This window comes from Mytilus edulis, chromosome 5 (assembly GCF_963676685.1).
Source record: "Mytilus edulis chromosome 5, xbMytEdul2.2, whole genome shotgun sequence".
NCBI classification, from domain to species: domain Eukaryota; kingdom Metazoa; phylum Mollusca; class Bivalvia; order Mytilida; family Mytilidae; genus Mytilus; species Mytilus edulis.
The window spans coordinates 57,715,401-57,741,672 of NC_092348.1; the positions used below are offsets into that span (position 1 = coordinate 57,715,401).

Here is a 26,272-nt window from a genome sequence, read left to right on the forward strand (position 1 = left end):
CTGTAATTTCACTTCCTCAGGTTCATACAGTTATTTCCTAAGTTCTGTAATTCACTTCTGACATCAGGTTCATACAGTTATTTCCTAGTTCTGTAATTTCACTTCATTAGGTTCATACAGTTATTTCCTAGTTTTGTAATTCACTACTTCATGTTCATACACTTACTTCGTAGTTCTGTAATTTCACTTCATTAGGTTTATACAGTTATTTCCTAGTTTTATAATCTCACATTGGTTGTATTCACAAGAGTGTTCCTTTTGTTTTCTGCTACACTTTCATTTTGGCACTTTTTCTGAATCCGTCTTTTGTTTAATTCTTATCCAGTGTAGGAAATCTTCATAAAAATTATTTCACTGCCCCTGTAAAAAAAAAATAAACAAATGAGTACCCAATGTATACTTCTTATGAATATAATAAATTTTAAAAGACTCTTGTTTAAAACTAGACTATACGTCAAGGCGATGCCATAGGGATAAGGCACTCATACCACATCTTCCAACATTTATTTAGATTGTTAGACTTCACTGTCCTAGCTTAGTTTAGCCGGAAAATTGAGGGTAGATATGGATACAGGAAACAGAACCATATATGGATACAGGAAACAGAACCATGTAAAAAAATGTTCTAACTAAATGAATAATTCTTGTGAAAAAAATACAAAGTCAAATCTAAATACAACAGCATTATCGGTATTATAATATTTAACATTTTAATTATGTATACATATTAATTTTGCAAATTTCGAATCCGATGTGGCATTAAGGATTGCTATTGTGTTTCTAACTTAAAGTAATTTATTGTGCATTTTGTCCAATTCTTTTAAATTTGTATGACCTAAAAATAATTTAACAACATTCTGAAACTGTATGTAACAATGAAAATTCGAAAATACACTTTTCCATTGACAAGGGTTATAAATGCAATCTTCACATTTAACAAAGATTTCAGAAATAAAATAAATGTTATTTGTGGTTAAAAAACATATATTATTTGTCATTCATAATCATATACGTATATCAGAATTTTTAAAGTAACAATCAACTTACACGTTTCTTTCTCTTTAGATGATACGATTTTCTCTTTTGTTTTCTTTGTTATCACTGCTTTCTTACAAATACACGACAGGAAATAGTCTCAAAAGTGACTATCCCATTACACTTAGATTTCCTATAACCTTAATTACCATAGCAACTATCTTTGAAATTTGTCTAACATCTGGTCAACATCATTCTATAGGTCAACCTTATCAGAATATGCTTGATTAACATAATGGCTGTATCAAATATCATTATGTATATAATTGCTAATTATGTTTCACAAATTAAAGTTGAATGAAAAAAGTTATAATAAATAATGAGAATAATGAATTTTAACTTTTAATAGAGCAATCTATATGTTTAAGGAATAAAAAGTTATTTTGCTTTTAATACTGTGTCGGTTTTTTAGTTTTAAAAACTATCAGCATTCACTTTCTGAAACAAAATAAAGGCAAGACGGCAAACATCTTACTTGCATTTTTTGCTATTAAAAAAATTGAGGAACATTATTCGAACGCTTTAAGAATGTTAGTAAAGTAACGTTAAAAAGTAACTAATATTAAACGTTTCTACAACGTATTATTTGTAACATAACCAAACTGAAACTTCCACACAACGTTAAAACAAAACGTTCCTAGAACGTTGAATTGTAACGTTTCATTTTAACGTTCTCAAAACGTTCGTGCAACGTTAAGGTCCAAAATAACCTTACATGACCAATCCACAACGTTCTTTGAACGTTATGTGTTTAGAATTGTGGCTTCCTGTATTCTTTGGTAAATAGAAACCGATAAACTCTATATAATTTTATTGTTTTCTTTTTTCTTTTTTGGCATTTCGGGTTGTGAAATTCTTTTAGACAAACGCTATAAAACTAGACACAGCACTTTTTTTAATAATTTGAAATTTGGGTTTACCACTGATACCAAAATTAAGTGGGTTGGTATAGCTCTTGTACCTGCCCTTTTCAATTAATTTAACATGTAACAGAATTATCGCCTTGAAATTTGAGAGGAAAACGTTTTAGTAAGGATTTTCTTATTCCAGGCATAGATTACCTTAGCCGTATTTGGCACAACTTTTTGGAATTTTGGATCCTCAATGCTCTTCAACTTTGTACTTGTTTGGCTTTATAAATATTTTGATTTGAGCGTCACTGATGAGTCTTATGTAGACGAAACGTGCGTCTGGCGTACTAAATTATAATCCTGGTACCTTTGATAACTACACGTATTTACGCCAACGGGTCGACGTCACTGCTACGTTTCGTCCCCGGGGGTATCACCAGCCCAGTAGTCAACACTTCGGTGTTGACATGAATATCAATAATGTGGTCATTTTTATAAATTTCCTGTATGCAAAACTTTGAACTTTTGGCTTTATAAACATTTTGATTTGAGCGTCACTGATGAGTCTTATGTAGACAAAACGCGCGTCTGGCGTACTAAATTATAATCCTGGTACCTTTGAAAACCATTAGTGACTCTGCAGTAGTCAAATCTAGAACTACGTGTATTTTCTGTACTATCCGTGAGCCGTTTCATATATAAATATTCTCTTTACGCATGACATGCTAAATTTTATGAAGTTTCCTATTCAGAATTGTTTTTTCAAGGAGGTAAATTATGACAAGCTGTCAGAGTTTATTAAAAAAATATTTACATCTTCTTTAATTTTGCTTTCCACCCCTGGTGTATTTTCGCAATTGGCAGAGGCGGATACAGGTCGGCCCGGGACCCCTTGTAGAGCAACCATTAAATTTTTAATGTATGTTTCAGACCATATGAGTATTTGGACCGTACGCGTCCGTCTGGTCCGTATGCGTATGCTCTTACGCATCCGTCTGGACCGTATGCGTACACTCGTATGGTCGGACCATATGAGTATACTCATACGATCTAGGACGAACTAGACCATATATGTATTAGGACTATATGGGTTAATTTCAGACAAACAGTTATCAATGTTTTGTATTGAACAAACAAACTAACATTATTACAATTAGATGAATAAAGAGAAATATATCATCGACTTTACATCATAATCGGGAAAAAATCCTTTCACGAACTGGTAATATTAGAGTAACAAAGCTACCTAATTGATTCTTTGCAGTTGTTTTCGACACGTTTTTATAATTTTCTCATTTTATTTTCTACGGTTTTTTTTTATAATTTTTGTCCAGTATCTTTGACGGTTTCTGAAGTGAGGTTCCTACATATTTTAAAACCTTTTTCTTCCGACATTATGTTTATTTCCGATTACTTCAATATCAGTGACCATAATTGAAATGCAGCTAAATACAGGAGCTAAACAGATTAGATTAACGCGACTTTTTTAAATAGTTAAATATTAAGTTTTTATTTCATTTACATTTAAATTTTTAAAGTTATATAGAGATTTCAGTTATGTTGATCTGTAATATACATTTGTAACTGATAAACTTGACCAACAACTCTGACCGTACGCGTACTGTCCGATCCTATGCGTATTTGGAAACGCACGCATACTGTTCAGACCGTATGCGTATGCGTACGGTCCAAATACTCATATGGTCTGGAACACATACACTTTTACATGTCCCACTCGAGACGTCGGTTAGTCTCTTTTTTTTTCACAATCCAGAATCCGTATCTTGGGTCCTCGTGTAGTTCCCATTTTGCAAGTTTAAGTTCATTATACAAATTAATAGCTTACAAGGTCTTTTATAGTGTATGTATATTGTGAAACAGTAACATTTTATTTTAAAAAATTGCATGTTCACATAGAGCTCACCAAAATTCTTGATTACAGTTGTTTTTTTATTGTTCTTTGTCATTGATAATGTTTAAATTATAAATATAAACTTCAAACATACATAACGTCTGTGTCATTTTGGTCTCTTGTGGACAGTTGTCTCATTGGCAATCATACCACATCTTCTTTTTTATATAAACATATTCATATTGTTCTTTTTGAATGTCTTATGTGAGAACTGGTATCAATTTGTAAATCATGATTGAGCGGGTTTTTTTAAATATCTTGTGGTAAGGGACAGGGTTTTTCCCGTCTGAATATTCATTTTCACCAAGTTCTAAGCTAGTATTTTGATTTTGTCCTTACTGATTTCATTTATTTGGTTGGATAGAAGATGACTTTCCATCCCATCTGCAGCAATATATTATTCTAAAGCACCCAACAACACTACCATGGGGGATACAGTTCCTTTTTCATAGAAAGAGTTACTGTTCATGTTTAAACTGACGAACTTTCCGGGGTAAGGACTAGCAGGCCCGAAGTTCCCCATGCTAAAACGATATATATTTAGCTTTAATACTTTATGTTCACTATATCATTGCTGTCGCGAAGGACGCGAGTTTATTTTATTAACTGACATTCTGTGAACAATATTTTTCTTTATGGACTATTACTAATTCAATTCAGTTTAACTTTACATTTATTATCGGAAATTTGTGATACTTATTTTAGCAAGTTTTTTAATAGAGAAATTATCTCCCTTGAAAACGTGGGCCGAACAAAAACAATTAGAACTTTAAATCAGTATCAATGTGGACTGTACAGTCAGGAGTCTACTTTGTCAAAATTATCTCCCCATTACGCCAGTTCATTTTCACAAACGTAGAAATGGAAGCCATTGTAGGGATGACGCGCTACCAATATTGCTCTTGGAAACCGATAAATTTATCCACATTGCACCATTACGATCCTTATATGTCAGTTGTGTTTTAAAAGACAATTGTATCAACTTGCTAATGAGCATCAGTTAATAATCTTGTCTACATTGCTTCAACTTAAAACTATTGTCTGATCGGTTGTCAGGTGGAATTTTCGAAAATTCATAAACATTTAAAAAAGTTCTAATTAAATATTTCGTGGAAGGGCAGACTAGATTTTTTTAAGTGTATGAAGACTATAAACCCTAGTAATCACACACAAACAATTTGAATTTTTCGAAGATATTCATTTTCATCATCCAACTTGAAAGACTGTCGTCAAGTACTTTCAGTAAAAAAATAGCTATTCGAACACACCTTCTCTGTTTTTGTGACTCATTAGATAGGTATTTCACTTGACCCACATATTTCATCTTTTAGTACTGTGATTTTTTTGTATTACAAAGTCAACCTGTAGCTTTAATATATAACAAGAGACTGTCACAACGACAACAAACCGGATTTATTAATATTTATTTGTGTCCTGGCAATATCACAAGAACCATTACTGATGAATGGTGAAAGTGAAAATCGTCAATATCAAATTTGACCTCCATTTTGTCATCAGTATCAACATATTAAAATTTGAAAAGCTTAGATTGAATGGTTCATGAGTAAATAGTTATCAAAAGTACCAGGATTATAATTTTTTACGCCATACGCGCGTTTCGTCTACATAAGACTCATCAGTGACGCTCAGATCAAAATAGTTAAAAAGCCAAATAAATACAAAGTTGAAGAGCATTGAGGATCCAAAATTCCAAAAAGTTGTGCCAAATATGGCTAAGGTAATCTACTCCTGGGGTAAGAAAATCCTTAGTTTTTTCGATAAATTCAAAGTTAGTAAATGCAACAACGTGAATGGAAACACCATTTTACAATCTTTCAAGAACCATAACTCCTGAACGGTAAAAGTCAAAATCGTCATTATTGAACTTGACCTCTATTTTGTCATTAGTAACAACATATAAAAATTTCAAAAGCTTTGGTTGAATGGTTCATGAGAAAATGCACGGACACAACTGGAAACACCATTTTTCAATCTTTCAAGAACCATAACTCCTGAACGGTAAAAGTCAAAATCGTCATTATTTAACTTGACCTCTATTTTGTCATCAGTAACGACATATTAAAATTTGGGAAGCTTTGGTAGAACAGTTCATGCGTAAATGCACGGACACAACTGGAAACTCCATTTTTCAATCTTTCAAGAACCATAACTCCTGAACGGTAAAAGTCAAAATCGTCATTATTGAACTTGACCTCCATTTTGTCATCAGTAACAACATATTAAAATTTGGAAAGCTTTGGTAGAACAGTTCATGCGTAAATGCACGGACACGACTGGAAACTCCATTTTTCAATCTTTCAAGAACCATAACTCCTGAACGGTAAAAGTCATAATCGCCATTATTGAACTTGACCTTCATTTAGTTGTCAGTAACAACATATTAAAATTTTAAAAGCTTTGGTTGAACGGTTCATGAGTTAATGCACGGACAACATTTGATTGCCGCCCGCCCGACCGATCGCCCGCCCGCCCGCCGAGCATCCCCATATCAATAACCGACATTTTTGTCACAAAAATCCGGTTAAAAATGATAGAATCTGAAGCGAGACGATGTATGAAATATTCTTACTTTGTACGATATCAAGACAAAATACTCAACTCAAACACGCCCTTACATAAAAAGGTGCACTCGATTTTCTCTTTTCGATACAATTGTTACCCATTTTTTTGAATTTTTTCTTCAGTCACATAATGGAAGGGCAGACACGAAAATTACTGAACTAATAGATTGATATGGTTTCCGTCCGTGGTAATTTTTTCATAAAAATCGGAGGTTATGCATTTTCTTCATCCAACTTGAAAGATACCCATGTCGTCGACTTGATATCTAATTGTTCTGCTTAACTATGTACTAGATATATAAATTAAAAACTTATGCAAATGGTGTTTTTAAAATAAAACACCTCGTAATTGAGAAGAAAATTGCTATTTTGTTTGCTTCTATTAACTTTTAAAATTTTTGTCACTATAGTAAACAATACAGTAAACATTTATCGCCTTCTCTAACAAAGAGCTTCGATTCTTTTGTTCTATTTCAACCTGGTTTCCGACTGTGTATTGTTGTAACATCTATATTATTAATAGAACATTAATCAGAAACTAATAGTTTATTCTTTCGCCACATTGAATGGTGCCGGAACCCGGGAGTAAGTGATAGAAACTGACAATAATTTCCGATACATACAAACGACAAAACGTAAACATTCAAAATGTCACTCGCATATCTGAAAGGCCTTAAAACACGATACAAAAATTTATTAGAAGTCGAACTTGGTAAATCTGAAGAACTCTTGACAAGGGAAGTGTCCGATTTTGATCTTGAATCGATCCCAAATCAGAAAGGTAAACAAATCGTATCGCAGATTTGATGAATTTGGCCCAAAATTTGAAGAAACGTTAGAAAGGTTATCACTCGCATTAGAAACTGCCAAAGCCGAAGAAGACCTGAAAACATTTCAAAAAGAAAGTGAATTGTACTTTAATATAATAACAGAGGTAACAAGCCGCAAGGAAGAGCTCAAACTGATTGACAATTTCCTACAGGAAAAATACAAAAACTTATCAAAACCAGAACCAGATTCTAAAATTGAACAATTAATAAAAATACAAATGATGCAACAAATGCAATTACAAAATGCTAAACCTCAACATGATGAACTAAATCAAGCAGCTGTAAAATTACCAAAACTGGAAATAATGGGTTATAATGGAGATAAACAGAAGTTTAAAGAATTTTGGGACCAATTTGAAGTAACTGTTCACAAAAACACTAAACTGTCAAATGTCGAAAAATTTTCATACTTAAAGAGTAAATTACATGGCACAGCTCAAAGTGTAATATCTGGGTTACAGCTATCAAATGAAAATTATGATGTTGCGATAGACATTCTAAAAGACAGATTTGGTGATATACAGAACGCAGTGAATGCACATTACGTTGAACTTATAAAGTTGTCGTGCGCGTCAAACCGTACATCAGAACTCAGATTTCTCTACGACAAGATTGAACGTAACTTGAGAAGCCTTCAAGCGCTTCAGGTCTTCTCATGATTTAGATATTCTGGCTATCACGGAATCGTGGCTTGGATCTGACGTTGATGAAGGTGTTATTCAAGACCTAGTACCATCTGGGTACAGCATAATTCATCACAGTCGTAGTAATCGTCGAGGCGGTGGAATAGCACTTTTGTTCAAAGGGGGTATTGGCATAAAACGATTGAACGTCCATGAAAAACATTTTACTCACTTTGAGCATATGGAGTTCTCTGTACATTCTGGAGATCTCAATATTCGTCTGTGTGTAATATACAGACCCCCACCATCCAAATCTAATGGTTTTCGCAATACTGTTTTCTTTGAGGAATGGGAATCATACCTTGATCAAAATACTATTCTTGTACCTGCGCATAACGTTCTTTTCACCGGAGATTTCAATTTCCACCTAGATAATCTCAGCGATCCAGACGCATTACGTTTCCATCAGAGCCTTAAGGATCGTAACCTTACACAACATGTCAAAGATGCCACACACGAACGTGGGCATATCTTAGACCTTATTATTACGAACAAAGACAGTCAGATATTAAACGGAGTTCCAAACGTTCGGCGTCCTAACATCAGTGATGCACAAGGTAACCTAGCGTGTGACCATTTTTCTGTTCATGCAACGCTAACATGCCAGAAACCAAAGAGTATGCGCAAGGATATTTCTTTGAGAAAGTGTAAAGAGATCGACATGACGGCATTTAAAAAGGAGATTGTAGATTGTTTTTCATGTACTGGAATAGATAGTTCCGTAGAGCAACAAGTGGAACATTATCGCGGTAATTTATCCAATATCTTTGATAAACACGCACCAGTCACAATCAAATCAGTTGTTTTAAGACCTAATACAGAATGGTATTCAGACGATCTTAATAATGCCAAAAGAGATAAGCGAAAAGCGGAGAGAAAATGGCGGGATTCGAAATTGGAAGTCCATCATCAAATTTTTAAGGAAAAGTGTAGAACTTTTGGTAAACTGTTGTATATCGCCAAGGAAACCTATTACTCCTCTAAAATTGAGAATTGTGGAAACGACCACAAACAGTTATTTAAACTAACAAAACATCTCATGGGTAAACAACAACAAACCCCGTTGCCAAGTTCATCCTCTGATTTAGAACTGTCAAACTCATTTGCTGATTTTTTCGTCAATAAGGTTGTAACAATAAGAGATGGACTAAGAGACCAAAACTTAGTGAATGGTGATAACATTGCATTTCTACAGGCCGATGTTGAATTCACTGGTACACCTTTGTTGTTATTCAAACACACAACCAATGATGAGATACGAACTATCATTCAAAAAGCCCCGAATAAGTCCTGCGAGCTTGATCCTATTCCGTCGAACCTCTTGAAACAGTGTTCCGATGTTGTCGTGCCACTTATTTCAGAAATCGTCAATGCATCATTTGATGAGAACATCGTGCCGTCAGACTTTAAACAGGCTCTTGTGAGACCTCTTCTGAAAAAACCTGGACTTGATTCCGAAATTTACAAAAATTACAGACCAGTGTCCAATTTACCCTTTATTTCGAAAACTCTAGAAAAGGTAGTTGATAAGAGACTAGATGTTCATTTGGACTCGAACTCATTGTGTGATCCACTTCAGTCAGCATACAGACCACGCCATTCAACTGAAACTGCATTAGCGAGAGTACATCATGATATCAATGCAGCTTTAGATAAACAGTCATCAGTAGTATTGGTGCTATTGGACCTTTCCGCTGCATTCGATGTTATAGATCACAGAATTCTTCTAGAACGTCTGTCATTTTCATATGGCATAACTGGTTGCGCTCTCGAATGGATTAAATCGTATTTGACGAATAGACATCAACGTGTGGTGATTGGAACAACTACATCGAAGAAATGTCATCTAACATTCGGTGTTCCACAAGGTTCCGTGCTTGGCCCGAAATTGTACTGTCTTTTCTCTAAGCCAATAGGTGAAATATGCCGTCGCCATGGCATGACATATCACTGCTATGCGGACGACACACAAGTTTACATGGTTATCAAGCCACTAGACAACTGGGAAAACTATTTTTCGAAACTTGAACTATGTCTTTCCGACATTAGTTCATGGATGTCAACAAATATGTTAAAACTGAATCAAGATAAAACCGAACTTATCATATTCACACCGAAACATCTGAAGGCTAGTGTACCAAATCTCCAACTCAAAGTCGGCAATACTGTTATAAGTAGTGTATCCTGCGTGAAAAACCTAGGTGTATATTTTGATCAACACCTAACGATGGAACGGCAAGTTTCTGCCATAGTAACATCCTGTCATTTTCACATCCGTAATATTGGACGCATTCGCAACTTCATAACAACAACTGCTTGCAAAACACTTGTGAACAGTCTAGTAACATCCAGACTTGATTATGGGAATATTCTGCTGAACGGTATCAACAAGACTACATTGAACAGATTACAAAAAGTACAAAATACAGCAGCTCGTCTTATCACCAGGACAAGAAAACATGAACATATAACACCGATACTAGCTGATTTACATTGGTTACCCGTCCAATATAGACCACAATACAAAATACTGACTTATGTGTACTGCGCTTTGAATGACATTGGCCCTGCTTACATCCTGGAACTAGTCAATCTACACGTGCCAAACCGATCTTTGCGTTCAAGTTCCACAAAACTACTCACCGTTCCAAAAGTGAGAACGAAGACGTACGGTGAAAGACAATTCGATTGGGTAGCGGCATCTCTATGGAACAATCTCCCGAACAGTTTAAGACAATGCAAGTCCCTAGAGTGTTTTAAAATACAGTTAAAAACTCATTTTTATCGTATTGCTTTTAATTAGATTGAATTCTTTTCTCTTTTATGGGCTTTTTTTTTACTCTTTGTATTGAGTTTTTGCTTGTTCTGCATGCTTTTATCCTATATTGTTATTTTTTTATTCTTTGTTTTAACATGTATTTCGTATTGACCTTTTATTTCATGGTAGGCATTTTTTATTTCAGCATTTGAATCTGACACGATGTATTTTTTATGTTTTATGTTATTGTCATTGATATGTTTTAATTTTTAATTACCATGTGTATGTACAGCGCCTTAGAGTAATTTTTATTTTTTATATAGGGCGCTTTATAAATTTTCATTATTATTATTATTATTAATCAGAATATAGATCAAGATGTTTTTATTTCAATGATAACAACCAAACTTCCTGAAGCGGTGTTAGTTCAACTAGAAATCCAGAAAGGATCTGATAGATGGACAATCGACAAACTACGTGATTTTCTAAAATCCTACATAGCTGCACGTGAAGCCGCAGAAATTCAGTCGAAGGAAAAACTAATGATTTTAAACCGCAGCAGCCGTCTTATGCAAACGTGCAGTCTAGATATAAACCGTCATATGGTAAACCGCAAAATGTGAGAAGCTCCGGTGAAGCATTATTTTCCGCAACAAATGATAGGCCGTTTACACCGACCAGAACTGAAGTGAAGAAATTATGCATTTACTGCAAAAACAACCACTGGTCAGATGAGTGTAGTCTGTATAAAACTGTTGAAGACAGAAAAGCACAACTTAATGGATTATGTTATATTTGTTTAAAGTCAGGTCATAGATTACGTAAGTGTTCAAGCGACCGTAAATGTGTTTATTGTAGTAAAACGAAAAAAACACCACAGAAGTTTGTGTTTGAAGAAATTTCCCACGAATAGAACTGAAATTTCTAATCTAGTAGATGAAGCTGTCGAATCAACAGAATCCGTTAACGTTAGTCTTACAACTGAGCCATCCTTTCTTTCGTCGGGTGATATTGTGTTAATGCAGACTGCGAAAACCGTTATTACCAATACGTCAGACACTTGTAATGAGGAAATAAGACTTTTGCTGGACTCCGGAAGTCAACGCACATATGTTTCTGAAACATTAGCTAAAAAACTTAGATTGAAAGTTGAATCCGTTGAAGAAGTATCCGTTATTACCTTTGGGTCCGATAAGCCGAAATTAGTGAAAACAGAAAAGGTCACACTACAGATGAAATTAGTGGATGGGACAAAAATGAAAATAAGTGCAAATGTACTTCCGAAAATTACAGGAAGTGTACTTAGGAGACCCGTTTCGATTAAAAACTGTGAAAATTATGAATATTTGTGGAATAACGTTAGTCTTGCGGACACCCTTCCAACAGAAAATGAGAAAACAACAATTGAGCTCCTCATAGGTAACGATTATTACTTAGACATAATTTTACCCGAGAAAATTGAAATTCAGCCAGGACTATACTTGCTAGGTTCAAAATTTGGTTGGATTATCACCGGTCGAACTTCTGAAAAATCAGACGGCTTTGAAGAGCCCAGTATGTTAATCTGAAACTATGGAACAAATGCTCTCCCATTATTAGACTCATGTGCCATTACTGCTATTGACAAATCAATGCCTATAAAACCCCCGCTAGAAGATTTTTGGAATCTTGAAACTATAGGCATCAGTGCACGAATGAACGATACTTGGTATGTTGGCCGTGGAAATCCGAACTAGAAACACTTAATGACAACAAGGAACTTGCGTACGGAAGATATCGGTCCTTGTTGCATAGATTGAGAAACAAACCGGAACTGTTTGAAAATTATGATAAAATTATCAATGAGCAATGCGAAAAAGGGATTATCGAAAAGGTAGATGTGACCATAAACATAAGGATCATATAACTCATTATATACCACATCATGCAGTTGTAGATTCAACAAAGCCGACAACAAAGGTTAGGATCGTCTATGATGCATCAGCAAAAACAAGAGATGATAATAAAAGTCTGAATAACTGTTTATACAGAGGACCCGTCATGTTGAAAGATCTTTGTGGATTGTTACTCCGTTTCCGAAGGTTCAAATATGCCGTTGTTGCTGACATCGAAAAAACCTTTTTGCAACTCAGCTTACAGAACCCAGACAGAGATGTGACCAGATTTTTCTGGGTAAAAGACAGAACAATGCCGTTATTTAATATCAATAACGTTCAGATATATAGATTTTGCCGTGTTCCGTTTGGGGTAATTTCAAGCCCGTTTCTCTTGGCCGCAACCACTGATTTGCATCTGCGGAAGTATAATACACCAGTTGCTACGAAGAGTCAAGATAACATCTATGTAGATAATTTGCTTACAGGAGTCAATACTAATGATGAATTGAAAGAACTGTATACGGAATCGAAAAGCATTTTTCAAGAAGCTTCAATGAATCTTAGAGATTGGTGTTCAAACTCAGCACAGTTCATGTCCGATATACCGAAGCAGGATCAAACAAACAGAGAGAGAATGAAAGTATTTGGCATTAATTTGACTATCAAAGATGATAAACTTTCAATGTCTGGACCCAAATTAGAAACTTTAGAATTGTCAAGTACGAAGAGAGAAATTTTGCAATCAATTGCATCCATATTTGATCCGTTATGATTCTTTTCACCAGTTACTTTGCTAGGAAAATTATTATTACAAACATTATGGAGTAAAAAAGTTGAATGGGATTTTAAGTTATCCGAAAATGACTGCGACTTATGGAAAGAAATTGCATTTGACATTAAACAAATACAAACCCATACCTTTGATAGGTACATAGGATTAAATGGCAAGTGTTCATATCAGTTACTTTGTTTTTGTGATGCATCAACAAAGGCTTATGCTTTTTTATGCAATTTATTTGCGTCATGAAACAGATGAATCATGCCGAGTCGACTTGATTTATTCCAAAACCCGCCTTGCTCCAATTAAGAAAGTCAGCATACCGAGATTAGAACTTTATGCCGTCATCATTGGAATAAGATGCTTAGCATTTATTGAAAGCAATCTCAAGATCACTGTAGAGAAGAAAACTTTATGGACAGATTCGCAATGTGTCATTCATTGGATAGCGTCTAAAAAACAAATGTCAACATTTGTCGAAAATCGTTTAAAAGAGATCAGAAAATGCCCTGATACCGAATTTCGTTATGTATCAACCGATATAAATCCAGCTGACATTGCAAGCCGTGGAACACATTTCAGTGAAATTAAATCGAACAATCTATGGTGGAAAGGACCGTCTGGGCTCCTGCTTTCCAACGATCTATGGCCAACTTGGTCTTATAATTTGACAACAAAAAATGTTAATCTTTATAAATCAGAAATTAAACCAAACACTAGTTACCAACAGACCGAACTTCTTGTTGAGGAGCCCCCTTTAGGAGTTAATTGCGATCGTAAATTAGAATCGCCGTATGGTATGGAATGCGAAAACTTTTCTAGTTTGATTAGACTATTGAGAATAACTGCTTGGGTACAAAGATTTATTAAAAAACTAAAAAAGGACACTATTTCTGGACCGCTTACGGCAAAGGAAATTGAAGATGCAAAATTCATGTGGATTGTTCACATTCAAAGGAAACATTTTGCAAAGGAGATTCATGATATAACTAAAAACAAGTTAAGTAATGTTATACGTCAATTAGGTCTTACAATAGACAACAACGGATTAATTCGATGTGTAGGTAGAATTGAACATGCAGACATTTCCGAAAACGCAAAACGACCTATCTTGTTACCGAAGAAAGAAGCATTTACAAAACTTCTGATTTACAGCTACCATAGGAACTTGTTACATGTTGGAGTTGCTCAAACGTTATCACAAATAAGACAAAAATATTGGATTTCGCAAGGTAGATCAACAGTCTAACGTGTTTTACGAACTTGTGGACACTGCATCCGTTATGAAGGAGGGCCGTATAAGATGCCACTCATCCCTCCACTCCCAAAGAACAGAGTAACTGAATCAAGTCCGTACACGTACACCGGAATAGACTACTTTGGTCCACTTTATGTAAAAACTGTGAATGGATCTGAAAAAGTGTGGGTCTGTTTATACACCTGCTTAGTTGTGCGTGCAATTCATCTGGAACTGATGCTTGATATGACTACCGATCAATTTTTACTTGGATTCCGAAGATTTGTTGCCCGTTGTGGAACTCCAATACAAATTATTTCAGATAATGCTCTACAGTTTAAAGCTGCAAGTAATGTAGTACAACAGGAATGGAAAAAGGTTCTTTTCGATTCGGACATTCAAAACTATGTGTCTAACAAGGGCATAAATTGGAAATTCATAGTAGAATTAGCCCCTTGGATGGGTGGTTTTTACGAGAGACTAGTTGGACTTGCAAAGCGTTCATTGCGAAAAACCATAGAAAAGGTTTGTTTGAGCGTTGAACAATTACGAACACTTTTAACAGAAGTTGAAGCCGTGGTAAATAGTAGACCGTTAGCATACATTGGTGAGGATATTAACTATAATATTGTGTTAACACCGTCTTGCTTCCTCACTCTAAATTAACACACCGGAATACCAGAGCGAATCGATAATGATGAAGATCCAGAATATAAACCACAGTTTAGTTCAACTGATAATCTTTTGGAAATTTGGAAAAAAGGTCAAAAACATTTAAACAGATTCTGGAAAGTGTGGCGTGATGATTATCTGCTCAGCATTCGTGAAAGAACAACCGTGAAACTTAAGGAGAAAAGAGTGCGCTCAAATCAGTATCCACAGATTGGTGACATTGTTTTGATCAAGGACAATCTTCCGAGAGGAATGTGGAAAATTGGTAAAATCATAAACTTATCCAAAAGTAGTGACGAACAATGTAGATCAGCAAAGGTATTATTGCCATCGAAGAAAACTTTAAACAGAACTTTGACCTTCTTATATCCTTTGGAAGGTCATGATGACAATGTTGAACAAACTGACAATGTTAATAATGTTGAACAGAACTCAAAGTGTGAGACGCAAAACCTCATCTATTAGACCTCAGAGACGTGCTGCGGAACAAGCAAAACAGAAAATCCATGAGTGGACGTCTTGATAGTGAACATTGACTTTAATTTGTGTTAAATACTTTCTGTTCCTTGGGAGTGTCGCGAAAGACGCGAGTTTATTTTATTAACTGACATTCTGTGAACAAAATTTTCTTTATGGACTATTAATAATTCAATTCAGTTTAACTTTACATTTATTATCGGGAATTTGTGATACTTATTTTAGCAAGTTTTTTAATAGAGAAATTATCTCCCTTGAAAACGTGGGCCGAACAAAAACAATTAGAACTTTAAATCAGTATCAATGTGGACTGTATTGTTGTAACATCTATATTATTAAAATAATAGAACATTAATCAGAAACTAATAGTGTATTCTTTTACGGAAGCCGATAAGGGCCATTCAAAAAAAAAATTATGTCGTAATTACGACCAAGAATGTCGTAATTACGACATAGCATGTCGTAATTTCGACATAACATGTCGTTATAACGACATCGCTATGTCGTAATTTCGACATAACATGTCGTAATAACGACATCACTATGTCGTAATAACGACATCGCCATATATATAAAAGAATATGTATTGTGACTGCCAAGAGACTAAATGACACAGAAATTAACACCTATAGGTCATCATAATGCCCTCAATAATTAGAAAAAGCCCCCGCATAGTCAGCTATAAAAGAGGGACGAAAGATACCAGAGGGAGAGTCCCCGAAATGCTGTGTGGCAGACAGTGTTATTTATAAATTATTAGCTCCATTGGTAAAACTCCAAATTTCATATTTAATGTATTTCATTGTTAAATAATTTACCAGAAGCTTAATAAGTATATATTTGTTAATTGCATAGCTTTTGCTATTTGAATTCATTGGTTAAAGATATTTATTTATATTGTAAAATTTAATATTTGCATCGTCGCAAAATCTTTGGTTACCTTCTTTGGTTTCCTTCTGTGAGAAACTTATATATTTTATAGAACCCATTAAAGTTCATTCAACTACCGACGTATCGTGAAAGGCTACATAGCCAGTCAAGGACGTTAAAAACTTCATTTTTTGGAAGAATAATAAGTGGAATTATACGTGGACTGACATTCAGTCCTACCAAGGCAAATTAAGCTTTCCACACCCCAACCAATAAGCGCAAACTACATGGCTTCTTGTAATAAGGGTAAATTGAAGTATTGATTGCTCTATTTCTACTTTCAAACGTTGGGCACGATGTCCCTACAACACCACGTTACACTTAAAATGCGGTGTCGAAGAGGGTTTTTGACTTCGATTAATTTTTGCAAGTTTTATTCGGTTTTTTATATGTTGGTTGATTCTGGTTCTGTTCGTTTTGTGATGTCATTTTATCATAAGTTACCTCAAGTTGTGGAAATGATTCGATTTATTAATGTTTATCCTTTAAGTTATTTCAACAAAAAATGCAGAACTGTCGCAAGTAATGTAGGAAGGAAAGATGGGAGGAAGTACATGTATACGGTTTTCAATAAAAAAAATATTTTTAGATGTACAAAACTTTTATCATAGATCATCATAGGATGTTTAACTTTCAAGGTGCATATCATCTGTCATTGTAAAATTTCTATATCTTAATTCAACTCCAATTCAAATATATCTGACACTGCAAGTAAATCGGACATTTTTACCCTTGGTTAAATTTGAATAGAATTGTATTTTCCCTGGCACACAAGTTGTCGAAATACACCCCCTCAATTACTGAAGCCTGGCTTGAGAATTATTTCCCAAGTCATCTATAGTGTTCAACTTCTGATATACATTTTAAAATATAGTAATCTACTCCTGGGTCGTCCGCGAAAACGGCTAATATAATCCCGGGTTTTTATTATTTCGATGAAACAGTTTTCGTCGCTGTTTGGGATTCGTCTCTCAATTACCTCCATTTCATGCACAAGTTTATATTGACGAAAAGTTCCGGCTTCGATAGTACAGGAATTACTTTCATCACGACAGTTATAACATGAATAGCAGGACAAATCGCAAATTAAAACATTCCGTGAACTGGTATTAAGTCTTTTATTATTGGCGATTGCACCTTACTGAAGTGACGACTTTAAATTGTCTATTTCAGAGTACTTCCGAAACATAAATTTCAATTCGCATTTTACATTTAGAGGACTGTCTTGGTGTCGCCAATTTGTCTTTGCAAAAGTTGGACGAAGATCATGTGATTTTTCCCCATTTCCCCATTCTATTAAATAAATCGTTAAAAGCTATAAACGATTAATAAAAATTGCAAAATTTAACCTGCGTCGAACCTATGTCCCCGGGCGGAGTCTATAGCAACATGCACTAATCTTTTTTTCGGCAGCAATCATCAACCTCTTTTTCCAAATTTCAATAACACGATTTGTTGTTAATTATCATGAACATTTAATTGAAACTTTAGCACATGTAACGTCGGAAATTAGCGTCTTTCGGATTTTAGACGTTTTCAGACGTTTAGACAAATTGGCTACCGTTTTGTAATGCGTGGAATCATTTTATTCCTTGAAGACCCTAATATGTAGTTAATAAGAAAAGAATCTTGGCATTTTTTACTCTTCGTGTATCTAACTTTTGTTTTGATCAATTACAAAAATACGCGTTAACTGCTTTGAAAATGAAATATCAACTTGGACAAAATGGCTACCGTTAGAAAAACGACTGTGAAGAGAAGATTTTATTGAATCAGCAATATTTGAACTCACGAACAATGAGGCAAATATTTGTACTTTTGTTAGATATTATTAGTGTCTTACTCTTTTTATTCATTTTCTGCTATATCTACTTATAAAATTCACTTTCAGTTGTTGAGTTAACGAAATACGTCGGTGGACATTTTTCTTATTCCAGCTTAATATGCAGCCACCGAGTCAAATGAAATTTGGCAAAATAACGGCTTTAACGCCACAAAGGACACATGTCGCTGTTCCTGCCAAGAATCAAAAAGATCAGAGAATAAGAAATAGGATCACTTTACATAAGAGTTAAAACAGTTTTTCATAAATGTAACGTTGGACATCCGTTTTTTTTTCACATAGCTTTGTTATTTTAATCCTCAAATAAACTAGGTATTACTTACTAAATGATGAAGAGCTGTAAAAACATAATTTAAAACATATATTGATTTTGTTTTAATATTGGTTCGTGTTTTCTAACATTTTTATTTTGTTTTGCAGATGAAATTTTGAAAATTCTGTTTTAAATCCTAGGGGTTGTAGGAACATCGTGCCCACCGTTTGAAAGTAGATATAGATATGCGGGGGCTTTTCTAGTTATTGGGGGCATTATGATGACCTATAGTTGTTAATTTCTGTATCATTTAGTCTCTTGGCAATCATAATACATATTCTTTTAAATATATAGCGATGTCGTTATTACGACATAGCTATGTCGTTAAAACGACATAGTGTATGTCGTTATTACGACATGTTATGTCGAAATTACGACATAGCGATGTCGTTATAACGACATGTTATGTCGAAATTACGACATAGCGATGTCGTAATAACGACATGTTATGTCGAAATTACGACATGCTATGTCGTAATTACGACATATTTTTTTATTTTTTTTTTGAATGGCCCTTATCGGCTTCCGTATTCTTTCGCCACAATTGCGATAAACAGATTTGACAAATATTGGATAAATTTACGACTAAGTTTAATTGCATATGTGAACAAAATTAACATCTGAATAGTTTCAGACACATGTACATGTACCTATCGTTCAATCAGCAACCTTGTCGTATATATCATATTTATTTTGCAATCTTATAGTATACCATGAAGCTGGAAATAGTGGCCGTTTTCAGCCGGTCAATCCTTATTCATTCTTCCCTACCTGAGTCTCCACCAATATGAATGGACAGTCAAGAAATAGCAAAAAGTGCTAGCCTGACATTCAACACAATCAATGAATTGTTTAACATGATACAGTGCCATTTAATTTTAAAATTCATCGCTAACCATGATTAAATTAGAAAACTTAACTCCCTCACACCTGGTAGGATTTGAGGTAACTGAATGGTAGCTATAGATACTTGAAATGTCTTTTTATGCCCCATTTATGAGCATTATGTTTTCTGGTCTGTGTGTCCGTCCGTTCGTTCTTCAGTCCGTCCGTCCGTCCGTTTGTCCGTCTGTCCCGCTTCATGTTCAAGTTTTCAGCTTAAAGTTTTTGGTCGAGGTAGTTTTTGATGAAGATGAAGTCCAATCAACTTGAAACTAAGTACACATGTTTCATATGAAATGATCTTTCTGATTTTAATGTATGAGATTTTCTTTCATTTCCACGGAAAACTGAACATAGAAAATGATAGTGCGGATGTGGCATCCGTGTACTTGGGACACATTCTTGTTATCTGTCATAATAGAAGAAATTCTATTATATTTCGTTTTTATATTTTTCGTATATTATATTATATATAAGTTATTATAACGTAATGTATCCAAGCGATGTAATTGTTGTTTCAATGTTGTAATTTATTCCAATGAAGAAGGCCGTAATGGCCAAAACGTATGGGAATTTGTGTTATAGTTTTTATTATATATATAGTAATAATGACATATATGCAACTGAATAGAAATAAAATAACATGATATATTATAAATTTTAATTCATGAAATTAATTTAATTTTTGCTGCAACCGGACCAAATTAATGTTGTTGAAGTTCATTTTAAATATAAGGAACTCTTGTCCAAAGGAGTAGGTCCGGTAAGGGCCGATTTTGGCCTCAAATTTCAGGTTCATATAACGCAAGATTTTGGACACTTTTTAAACACTTAAGTGTCTATTTCAATTGATTTAATTAGTTTATGTGAACGATTTTAACTGATTTAGTATTTCAGAACACTCCGATTCAAGCTTAAATATGAAAAATCTATCAATATGCCCAAATAGTCACTTTTCAGATGTTTTTTTTTTTTATCAAAAATGAAAGTGGCCGCATCCGTGTTCATACTCAACCTTTATATATGTTATGTATAATCATCAAATACATCTAACATTTCAATATTATGAATGAACACGAATGCGGCCACTTTCATTTAAGACGGAAATCGTCTAAAATTTAACTAAAATGCTAAAATTGTGAATATTTCAGTAATTTAGCTTGACTTAATGATGCTAGTACCCGATATATGTGCATTGTATTGTCAAAAACAGCCTATATTTATGTATCAGAAGCATTCTACTTTCCAGAAAATAGCTAAAAGATTACATTTTCACAATTTTGTAAAACTGCTATATTTTGGGGCCAAAAAGGGGTCTTACTGAATCTACTCCTTTATCAAAATAAAATTTTGGTAAGACTTTCCAATTGGATGATAGATCTTCGTTATCGATGAGTTTTTTTACCAAACTGATATGTATCGCTTCTAGATATTTGTCGATGTTTATCATTTTAAGCCCGCCAGCATGGTAATTTTTACTTATTATATCCCTTTAAACTTTTTCTGGTTTATTATTCCATATAAAACTATATATTATTTTTTTTGAAATTTGCTAGATATTCTTTATTAATTTCGGTTACAGATGCAACATAAGTAATATTCGGTAAGATTAATGATTTAACAAGAGTTATCTTACCTAACATAGTTAAATTTCTTTTATTCCAGTCTTTAATTATTTTTTTTAGATTTTTCGTATTGTCGTTGCAAGTTTAATTTTTTACACTCATTTTTATTAAGTCCAAAGTATATTCCCAAACCCCTAATAGGTTCTTGTGTAAAATCACTATTTGTAATAATTAATCACAAAGTGATTTTTAATTTTTTTTTATAGTTGTTACATCTTGTGATCAATTTTAATTGGGCAATCGCCAATGGCAGTCAGCAGGGTTAAAGAACATCAGTTGTTCGACCTGTTAGTCAAATGCGTTTTGTTTAAATATGCTTTTTTCACTTTTTTGGTCTTTTGGAAAATGTTTTTTGTGCTATTTTTAGACCCTTCTACAACGAAATTTGTTTTACATGCACACGTATAAAAATTGCGGTTTTTATCCAACGCAATCATAGGTTTGAACGTAGTTTTCAATTTAGACTCGTATATATATTGTGCACTAACAAGTACTAACCTTATCACTGAAATGCTACATACTAACGTTAACGAGGCCGGGATAAGGTACCGGTACTTTATGTATCTCTAACGAATGTAAAATTCAAATAAAATATGATAACACTTATAACTTTTTTTTATAAAAAAGACCAAAACAATTAAGTCACTTTGTGATTAATTATTACTATATATATAATTAATGTTTTCAACCTTATCTTTGCAGGTCTTTAAATTGACCAACCATATTCCTTCTGTTTTATTTCGGTTAAGCTTTAGGCCTGAAAGTGATCCAAAAATTTCTATAATATTAAAAGTTAATTACACTTCTTGTTTTGAATTAAAAAATAAAATGGTGTCGTCTTCAAGATGGCTTTATTTAAAGGTATGGGTTTTACTATCTCGTTTAATTTGAAAACCTTTAAATTTTTTATTTTGTCTTAATCTACAAGCTAAAATTTCAACAGCAATAACGAAAATTATAGAACTCGCGGGACACCTTTGGCGGATTCCGCGCTCAATGTTGAAGGGTCTTGAAATCCAGCCATTATTTAATCTGCAACCCTTTATACCTATGTATAAAGTATTTATCCACCTAAAAAGAGATTTCTGAAAACCAAATTTCCTTAAAGAACAATACATGAATTTCAATTCTAGCGAGTCAAATGCCTTCGTGAAGTCTGAAAATAGGATTGCTCCATCTACATTGAATCTTTCCGAATAATCTATATCTCGGATTTGTCTTATATTAAATCCAATATTTCAGTTTCTTACATAGATATAGGAAGATGTGGTGTGAGTGCCAATGAGACAACTCTCCATCCAAATAACAATTTAAAAAGTAAACCATATAGGTTAAAGTACGGCCTTCAACACGGAGCCTTGGCTCACACCGAACAACAAGCTATAAAGGGCCCCAAAATTACTAGTGTAAAACCATTCAAACGGGAAAACCAACGGTCTAATCTATATAAACAAAACGAGAAACGAGAAACACGTATATATTACATAAACAAACGACAACTACTGTACATCAGATTCCTGACTTAGGACAGGTGCAAACATTTGCAGCGGGATTAAACGTTTTAATGGATCCAAACCTTCTCCCTTTTTCTGAAACAATAGCATAACATCACAACAAAGAAAAACATACGATAAAATATCAATTGGCAGACTTAACTCAATCAAAAAACGTATGATTAAACAATGAACGAATAAATTTGATCTGCGATATCTGAATACAAATGCACAGTTAATTAAAATATAACTGTTTTGATCACTATGAATGATTTTATGCAATATTGGTTTAAGTCTTTGTGCAAGAGAATATGCTATAATTTTGGTATCTACATTTAGTAAGGTAATTGGCCTATAATTATCTAAATTTAATGGGTCATTTTTCTTGTATATAAGGGTAATTAATCCTAGTTTCTGAGAATTTGTCAATTCTTTTTTTTTTTTTTTCATAGCAATGATTAAAAACATCTACAGCAAAGTTTGGTAAGTTGGACCAGAAAGCTCTATAAAATTCATTTGGGAGACCATCCATACCTGGTGTTTTATTTAGTTTCATTTTAAAGACAGATTTTGTACATTCCTCTATTGTCAGCTTGCCGTCAATTTCATTGCTTTCTTGTGTACTTAGTTTGTAATTAGGTCTTTCCACCTTTCCGTGGAAAGACCTATTGATTTTGTTCTGATCATTATTAGGTCTTTCAACCTTTTCGGTTGAAAGACCTATAGGTTTTGTTCTGATTATTATTAGGTCTTTCCACCTTTCCGTGGAAAGACTTATTGAATTTGTTCTGATTATTAAGTCTTTCCACCAAAGACCTATTGAATTCATATACTAAATTTTTATTTTGGCTTATTTTCTCTTATTTTCAACAACCGTGAAAGATATTGTCAAATTATTTTTACTAAATTGTGAGTTGCGACATGTTGTAACTTATAAATTTTGGTTGGAAGGGTGCGTAAACAATAAATGAGAGTTTTCGCCCATCTTATATCATGCCTGAAATGATATAACTCATTAACCATACATATTACAGACCTAGGGTCTTTTTATTTGAGGTCCTTGGTTAGTGACCTTGAAATTGAGGTCAAGGTCAAAGGTTAGTAGGACGTTATAGATTTTGACCTTTGCTTTAAATTCATATTTATACATTATGAAGTCATAGGAACTGACATTTTAGATTGATTTTTAATATTTTGATAATAAAATAGATCTTTACTTGTGGAAAGACCTTCAATTGTTCTTTGAACAATTGGTTTTTAATCTATTTATTTTTTTCTTCCGCCAAATTTTTTTCTTGCGTAGTATGGTTGTTTCATAAGTTCTCGCTTAGATTTTTGGAAGATGATATTGTATAGAAGAGGGACGAAAGATACCAAAGGGACAGTCAAACTCATACATCTAAAACAAACTGACAACACCATGGCTAAAAATGAAAAAGACAAACAAACAACAGCACACATGACACAACATAGAAAACTAAACAATAAACAACACGAACCCCACCAAAAAACTAGGGGTGATCTCAGGTGCTCCGGAAGGGTAAGCAGATCCTGCTCCACATGCGGCACCCGTCATGTTGCTTATGTGATAACAAATCCGGTAAATGGTCTAATTCGGTAGGTCACATTCACGAAAGGGAAGGGGATTGTAGTTACGACGTAAGGAACATATCCGATATCATTTGTGAAACGGTTATTCCATAACGGTCAACCAACTCGTGATGGCGTCCGTAAAATTTACGAAGAGATGATTTCAACTTCACCATTTGGAACTCTTGGTTTAATAGCTTCCTTGTGAGCAGCAACCCTCTATCAAGAAAATCATGATAGGAAATGCAAGCACGGGAATATCGTATCAACTGGGAGATATATACCCCGTATGCAGGTGCTGCTGGAATGTTGCTACTTAGAAATGGAAAGTTCACAACTGGAAAGCTGAAATCATCTCTTTTGTCGTAAAGTTTTGTTTTCAACCAACCCTCATTGTCAATTTTTAGATGTAAGTCAAGATATTAGGCCGACGTAACTGTATCTGTAGTATCCTTTATCTCTAGCTCGATTGGATAGATGCGTTCCACATATTCACCAAATTTTGAATTATTTAGTGAAAGAACATCATCTATATAGCGAAAAGTAGAGTTAAAGGATATTGCTAACTTCTTATCTTTCTTCCTAAGAAGTTCCTGCATGAAGTCAGCCTCATAATAATAAAGAAACAAGTCGGCAAGTAGAGGGGCACAGTTTGTTCCCATTGGAATGCCGACAGTCTGTTGAAAAACACGTCCCCCAAACGTTACAAATATGTTGTCAATCAAGAAATCAAACATCTTGATAATATCAGTTTCAGAGAATTTTTTGTTCGAATCAGAGTGATCCTTTACAAAGTAGGATTTATCCCTGCCCAAGACAAGATACTTGTATCTACGTTGGTCATTCGTTTTTACAAAGCAAAGCAATACCAACTCTTTCAATTTGTCTTTTAGTTTGGAATGTTTGGAATATAGTTTATACGCTTCAAAAACTGACAACCGCGTAACCAAATACTTTACGTTGTAAGAGTTATCTCCCCAATCACTGTTTTTCTTGTGGCCACTACTCCTTCGCAACCGTCAAAGATTACGACAAATTTATTTTACCAAATTGCTCGTTACATCTTAAGGATTAGGATAATCATTTGGAGCGAAGCTTTACGGAGACTCCATATGAGAGTAATTCGCCCTTTTTCATTTGATTCAAGTGATAAGCATTTTTAACTAGTAAACAATAAGTGATAGAGACCTAGGATCTTTAGATTTGAGGTCCTTGGTCCAAAAAAATGAAAATTAGGGTCAAAGTCAAAGGTCAAGGTCATATTCTAAATTTTGATTTTGGCTTTTTTTCATTTATTTTCAAAAACTGTATAAGATATCGACAAATTATTTTCACTACATTGTTAGTTGCGACATGTCGTAACACTTAAATTTTGATTGGGAGGATACCTTGGCAGTAAATGGTTGTTTTCTCCCCTTTTATATTTAGAATAATGTGTAAAGTGATATAGCTCATTATCCATACATATTACAGACATAGGGTCTTTTTATTTGAGGTCCTTGGTTTATGACCTTGAAATTGAGGTCAGATCAATTGCGAATTCGACGTCCTAGATTTTGACCTTTGATCTAAATTCATATCTATACACCATCAAGCCATAGGAATTGACATTTAAACTGAATTTCAATGTTTTCATATCAAAATATATTGTTAGTGGTGGAAAGACCTTCAATTGTTCTCTGAAGAGTTAGTTTTTAATTAGGTCTTTCATCCGAAAGGTGAAAGACCTATAGGGTTTGTTCTGATTATTATTATTATTATTAGGTCTTTCAACCTTTCGTTGAAAGACCTATAGGTTTTGTTATGATTATTAGGTCTTTCCACTTTTCCGTGGAAAGACCTATTGGATTTCTTTCTGATTATTAGGTCTTTCAACCTTTCGGTTGAAAGACCTATAGGTTTTG

At 34.0% G+C, this 26,272-nt stretch overlaps 2 protein-coding genes across 2 annotated transcripts; both read left to right on the top strand.

Moving 5' to 3' along the window:
* Positions 1 to 13,341: 13,341 nt before the first annotated feature.
* On the top strand, positions 13,342 to 14,703 carry LOC139524043 (uncharacterized). Its single transcript, XM_071318573.1, has one exon. The coding sequence runs from the start codon at positions 13,470 to 13,472 to the stop codon at positions 14,553 to 14,555; it is 1,086 nt and encodes a 361-aa protein (XP_071174674.1). The 5' UTR covers positions 13,342 to 13,469; the 3' UTR covers positions 14,556 to 14,703.
* LOC139525156 (uncharacterized) lies at positions 14,610 to 15,209 on the top strand. The gene has a single exon (XM_071320343.1). The coding sequence runs from the start codon at positions 14,610 to 14,612 to the stop codon at positions 15,207 to 15,209; it is 600 nt and encodes a 199-aa protein (XP_071176444.1).
* The last annotated feature ends 11,063 nt before the right edge of the window (positions 15,210 to 26,272 follow it).